A 6247-nucleotide genomic window follows, 5' to 3' on the forward strand; every position below is an offset into this window, starting at 1 on the left:
ACATTAGTAAACTGTGTTGCGTTTGAGAAAGAGCAGGATTATATTAAAAAGTGGAAACAGACCTATGTATGTTATAGACAAAAGTCTCAAACCAGACATATTTCTTAATTCTACTGCTGTAACAATACAAGCAACAATCATTTGAGTGTTTATCCAGCTTAAACAAGTGTATATCTTCCTCCATGTTGATGGATGTTTTGGGCACAAGTGCCTGTGTATATGATAATCTGCTTTCACTGTTGCTGCCCAGGTCATCATTCCCACAAAGTGACCTAAATGCAAACCATGCCACCACAGTGAAAAACTAAAAGTCATGAACAACGGGAAATGTTTGCACCTTATATAAACCAGTCTACGCAGCCATGAAGCTGTTGTGGCGTTCCATCGACGGGCAAACTCTGACATGCGGGTCGAGGCTTCGATGGTCCAGAAATCCCCATCAGATAGTCCGCTCCAGGCTGAGGAGTCTCCTGATGAATTTTCCCAGAAGCCAAACCCGGCTGCATTATTGAGGCATTCACTGATCTTCCAGTGAGAATAATATTGGATCCTCAAAACCACCGCTAGACCCCAAACCCACAGGACGCCATAGAGAATGATAGATTTGGAGGGATCGTAGGTGTTATGTTTCAGAAAATAGGAAAGACCATGTCTTACCCACTCTAGCAATAACACTTGAATCAACTTTAGGAAGACCACACTCAGTGGATTAGGCAGAGGGTTGAGGCTGATTTCCGCCATTAGGGACACGAATCGGCTATAGGAGCACAAAGGGCCACCAAGCAGTGTGGTGAAATTGAGGATGTAGCTGATAAGAGGGAGAAGCATCACACAAGCCTCCCGTTTGGATGAAGCATTCAGTGGCAACATAACTCGTTTCTCCTGGAGGTCCATGGAGACTGAGGTGATTCTCTGCGTAAGCAGCATCAAAGAGGACGCTGCCAAAAACAATCTGAAAGTGCAAGAGTTTTCATTTGAGTTCTTTTCACCCCACAGCTTAGAGCATATAAAGCATCCAACAGCTTAGGTTCAAAGTTCCTCCTTAACGGTGGAAACTGCCCTTGATAAAACAATTTCACCTGATGGTCCATTTAGTAGCTGCTCTGGAGCTTTCGCACATATAATAGGGTTGATTCCAGGAAACAGCACCTGACAATTTCTGGCAAAACAACGTGTGTGAGAAGTCCTAAAGCGAAAGTTTGAACATCTACTGATCTATAGCAGTTGAGCAAAATCTCTGTGCTGATGAGGACAGTGTTTTATGGTCAAAAGCTCCAGGACAGCTACAATGGACCTTGAGGTGAGATTGTTTTGTAAAATTCAAAAACTGATTTCAAAAAAAGAAAAGACATGGTTTCATTCTATAAGGAAATCTCTTTTCAACAGATGTTTTACTGTTTGATCATATCCACAGAGATGGTTGTTTTTGGACGCAGTGGGCTTTAAATAGCCAATAATGTTGTTTGTCTTTATTTTTTCTTTATTTTTCTTTCTGCATTCATGTACTATTCCGAGGGTTTGTTTTTCAGAAGGCGTTATTCTATTTTTTTGTTGTTATTGTCAGCAAATCCCATGGAAAGACCACAACCAACAATGTGGTCTCTGTAGTTTCAGACTTCCTGAGCTTGTCTGTAGCGCATTTTGGTGAACATTTATAGAGGCAGGATGTTCTTTGTAACTGTACTGTGATAATGTGTGATGTGATAGATAATCATTGTACAACAATGGAGCTCTGTGGCACAGAGGAATAAATCATATCAGGTGATACTTGTTAGTGGGATCAGGTCATTGATGGTTTTGGTCTTATCATGGGATTTGTTGACAATAAGAAAAGTATAGAATATCACCAGACTTTAAATACACAAATTATTACCCAGACAGCTAAGTTGATCTCTCTGGTAAAGCATGATTTAAGTACCTGATGCTGACGGGCTCACGCAGGTAGTATTCCCTGTACTGTATAAGCAGGTGCCAGAAGGTTTGCCACAACATCTGGACACCAAACACCCAGGCATGGATACATCTGGGATCCACATAGCACACGAGCAGAATAAAGACAAAGGTGGAGGTGAACAGAAGCATGCTGTAGATACCCATCGTGACACCTGCCAGGATACATCCTCCGACAGAAACAAACAGGTACCTGTAGATGGAAATTCATGTTGACAACTAGAGCTGCAAAGATTAGGCAGTAAGCTGCTGGTCGACGGAAAATTAATTCTTCAGCTATTTTAATTATGAATTAAACTTTTAGGCGTTTTTTGCATGTCATTGTAAACTGAATGTCTTTTGGTTTTGGAGTGTTGGTTTTGGTTTGCTGACGTTCACAATTAAGGGCCGTGAAAATGTGATGGGCATTCTTATTGACAACTTAGTGTGGTCCTGACTGATTAAATTATTTAAAGGATACATTTAAAAACACCAAAACAACTTTCTATTATAGAGAAGTTCAAAATGCAATCTGATAAATAAAATATTAATGGATATCACACAAAAATAACATATTTCAGTTCACATTTACAAGTCAGACTTCTTGAACCTACCAAAATCTAAATCCAAATAGATAAAAACAAATATGGTTTTACGGTTTTATGGCTCATTTTAGAGTATTATGGCTCCAAGAGTAATAGTTCCCTTTAATACACTAAAAGATTACTTGACACATTAATTTTAAAATGTAATATCTATCAATCAATGTGTAATCACATACCTGTGCGTCAAGGACAGATATCCCCGTTTAGCAAGAAGACAAAACAAAAATGCGAATGGAAGTGAAAAACACTGGTGCATTAAAAACTGATGCTGCTCCCACAACCAGTCCATCAAACCCATATCTGCGTCTCTGGCTGAAAGAACGAAGCCACTGATAGCAGACGTTTGATGCCCTTAAAGAGGTGAAATACTTGTTTTACCTGGACCGACTGTCTTTGCCTGTCCATGTGGCTCGCATTAAAGCAGTTCCTTTTGTTTACATTTATCGCACAGTGCTGATAATAGTTGACATTATCAGCACTACTGGAGCTTTTTGTTAGTACATATTTCAGCAACTCTAGCAACCAAAATAAGTGCGTTTTCACTGTCTTTTTGATTGTGTTTGATCAACATTTCTCACAGACTGTGCCACTTTTATCTTAATTTGTATTATAGGCCTGGTTGACCAGCTCTGTCCATTTGTAATAATCCCGTCAGCTATATTTTGATTTTCATATTTGGTTATATCCTGACTCAAGAGGGATTTACTGTATGTGAGAAACAAGAGGAACTGGTTCCAAAATGACAAGCAACAAATACAACTGTAATTAATCTGTCAACAAACAGTAGCGGTATATTTGTGTAACACCGCAAATATACAAAACCGTGTGCAAGACAACAATCAATGAAGACAAAGCAAGAGAGAGAAAAGGTCATAGATAAAAGGAGAGGTCAAGTACCAGCACCCTGGTCTGTGACATTTTCTACCAAACAATGAACAGCAAACTCTTGAAATTTGAACAGCTATCCAGCGGTTAAGTAATGTATGTGATGCTCGAAATAGAAATACAACATAGTCACAATGGGAAGTGATATAAATGAGTGAGCTATCCCCTGAGATTACAAAAAAAAGAACTCAACACTCTTTTAACATGCTACCTCAAGCAAACAGGTTTGTCACTGCCGGCTATATACTGGCAAAGAAATAACCAAATTCAAGAGTATAAGGGTCGGAGCCAAAGCACACTGGACTTATTTCAGTGATCTGTTATTTGTGTTTGAGATTAAAAATTAAGAAAAAAAGGTTGTTTTCTAAAAATAATTGCAAGTAAAAACACCATTTAACAATATCCAATTCACTTCGCTGCTTATTTGAAGCTACTGTTGGCACCACAGGAGATGCTGTGAACCTTTGTGTCCTGTAGGTTCTAGTGGTGAAAAAAGTAGAACATTACATACACAAGTATTTTAGGAGTCATTTTCATACTAGCTTGTGTTTCTGACTATTTGGATGGAGTCTCAAGCTGAATGATGTTTACTATCCCGTAAATAAGGTACTGGTACTGACAAGGTGCAGTCAGCACCAAAGCTGTAAGGTTTTAATTATTTATTCCTGGCTGACGTATTTACAAAAGGGTGCAGTAGGATGTTTTGCTCTGCCCTTATTAAAAGGAAATGTAAAAGCTATGCAGGCCTGCCTTGGTAGGCAATATGTTTTTGCTAAGAGGCACCAAAAGGCATGGAGCTTTAATCTGTTCAAATTACAGAACAACTTTTACTTTAATAATAATCGGTAAATTTCAAAATTTACCATAAAAAAAGATACTTTATATGTATACTTATACATTTTACCAAAAAATACAAAAGTACTAGTGTCTTTTTTTAGCAGTTACATATATTTTGGGAAACGTGCAAAAACTGAAGTGATTTTACATAAACAAGTCAAAAAGCTCTTCACATGAGTGTGTGCAATATTTAATTCCTACTCAAACTTGTCTGTTCTCCAAGTATAAACATGTTTTCTTCCTATTCTAAATTCTTAACGTCTGACTCATGCAAGCTGCAATGTGATGAACAAATCATGACAGCCAGAACAGACTCCAACAGAGAAAATCCAGTTTATTGAAACTCGTTTGAAAGGGGGAAAGGCTGAAAACAATTTAACAACTTCTCTAATTTTAGGGTTAGGGTTGTGCCTCTGTTTTGTACCGTCCATGCTATCTGACCGGAGGCATTTTGTTTTCGTGTTGTCCATCTGTCGGGCCTCCCCAGAGGGACTCTAAACAGTGAGGAGGTTCAGAACTTTTAAAAAATGACACTAGTTATCAAAAGGTGACCACATATTATATCCTAAATGTTTGTGACTTGGTTAAGGAGAGTTCAGAGATACAGTAGTTTTGGGGGGAATTTACTGTTTTTCCCACTTTCCCATAGTCAGAAACAATAAACGCCTTAGGACAGACCTTTTTTATGTATTTGGTGTAGTCTGAAGTTATTTCAAACAGCAATATTAGGTTATCTTGGCTCAGTTGTTCAGTGTCTATGTGATCATATAACATAATCATGATACATTCAGGAATTAAGCAAAACTAAAGGCGTAAACTTGGGCAGTGGAGGGGGCACCTTTTTTCTGAGTTTGTCTGATGGGAGGCCCACAGTCTTAGACTTTGAAAACCCCTGGACCAGGACGACAAAATGAGTGAACAATATCTAGCACAGTACAGGCTTTCCTCCATCTCGTTCATTCTGCCTTTCACTTCCTACCTCATTCTGAATTTTGAGTGCCGTCAGATTTTCATGACTGCATAAAACAACCTATTGGAGCTCAACTAGCTAATAGATTTTGCATCTAAAAATGCAAAGCACCACATTTAGTGCAGCTATACTCTACAAGAATCCATCTTTATGCAGTAATGAAGTACATGTGTACCTGTTTAGCCAATACACCTATGGTAATCCTTCATTAATCAGTTCCACAATGTATATTCAGTTCACTGGTTCACTATATGTATATGATTCATGAAGATATGATTTACTATATACTCCAACTGTGACAACAACAGCAAACCTCAAAACACATGCAGGTGGAGCAGAAGGACAAAACAACTGAGCAATATTACTACCAGATAAACTTCTTTGCTTTCGTTAAATGGTGACACGTGTTTAGATCCATCTGTTTCTCATTGCTGCATCATTTTAGCTGGCTTAAATGCTGCCTATAAATTAGTACAATAGTACAGGTATTCTGTAATTGTCACAGAGGTATTGAACCACTGCACATGGAATCTAGCTGAATGTAACACTGAGCTTCTCCACCAAACTGCTCAGCCAAGTATCTTTTCATCCACACATGCTGAAACAGAACTTTCCGACAACATCTGGCATCAAGTTGCAAGGAAGCTACAACAATCTATTAAATCAGAACAAATGCAGCTCTTTATTTGGCCATGTCTGCTAGAGAAACAATTACAGCAGCTCCTTTACCAGTTTGATTTAATAAAATGGTCCTCTCAATGTTTTGATTGTTGGATTGTTGTTCATCCTAGAAGCACCGTGGACAGTTAAACCTGTATTCAGAGCTGCCTACTTGCAGTCACATCACCCAAGATGCATTTCAAATGCTAAATGTGAACGGGGCCAACATGTTTTGTGGGTGGCTTTATACCTTTATGTATATTACAAGCTCTCATAGGCTCTGAGGTTTCTTCTGACAGACTTGCAGACTTTGATGTGCAAGTCTACACAGGGCTAGTATCCTTTAAAAGCAGCAGGTGCT

General features: G+C 38.6%; 1 protein-coding gene across 1 annotated transcript; it reads right to left on the bottom strand.

Annotated features, from left to right (window-relative positions):
- Positions 1–3: 3 nt before the first annotated feature.
- On the bottom strand, positions 4–2832 carry mboat4 (membrane bound O-acyltransferase domain containing 4). Its single transcript, XM_046034151.1, has 3 exons — positions 2711–2832; positions 1919–2143; positions 4–952 (listed from the first exon to the last, which is right to left on the bottom strand). Exons 1-3 carry the CDS (start codon positions 2830–2832, stop codon positions 4–6), a joined length of 1296 nt encoding a protein of 431 aa, XP_045890107.1.
- Positions 2833–6247: the final 3415 nt, after the last annotated feature.

This window comes from Micropterus dolomieu, linkage group LG21 (assembly GCF_021292245.1).
Source record: "Micropterus dolomieu isolate WLL.071019.BEF.003 ecotype Adirondacks linkage group LG21, ASM2129224v1, whole genome shotgun sequence".
NCBI classification, from domain to species: Eukaryota; Metazoa; Chordata; class Actinopteri; order Centrarchiformes; family Centrarchidae; genus Micropterus; species Micropterus dolomieu.

Excerpts from the sequence above, each read along its gene's own strand:
- mboat4 (XM_046034151.1), bottom strand. The coding sequence starts at position 2,832 with ATGGGTTTGATGGACTGGTTGTGGGAGCAGCATCAGTTTTTAATGCAC. Across the intron at positions 2,144-2,710 it reads TATCTGTCCTTGACGCACAG|GTACCTGTTTGTTTCTGTCG; the intron begins GTATGTGATTAC and ends TTCCATCTACAG. Across the intron at positions 953-1,918 it reads CGTGAGCCCGTCAGCATCAG|ATTGTTTTTGGCAGCGTCCT; the intron begins GTACTTAAATCA and ends TTGCACTTTCAG.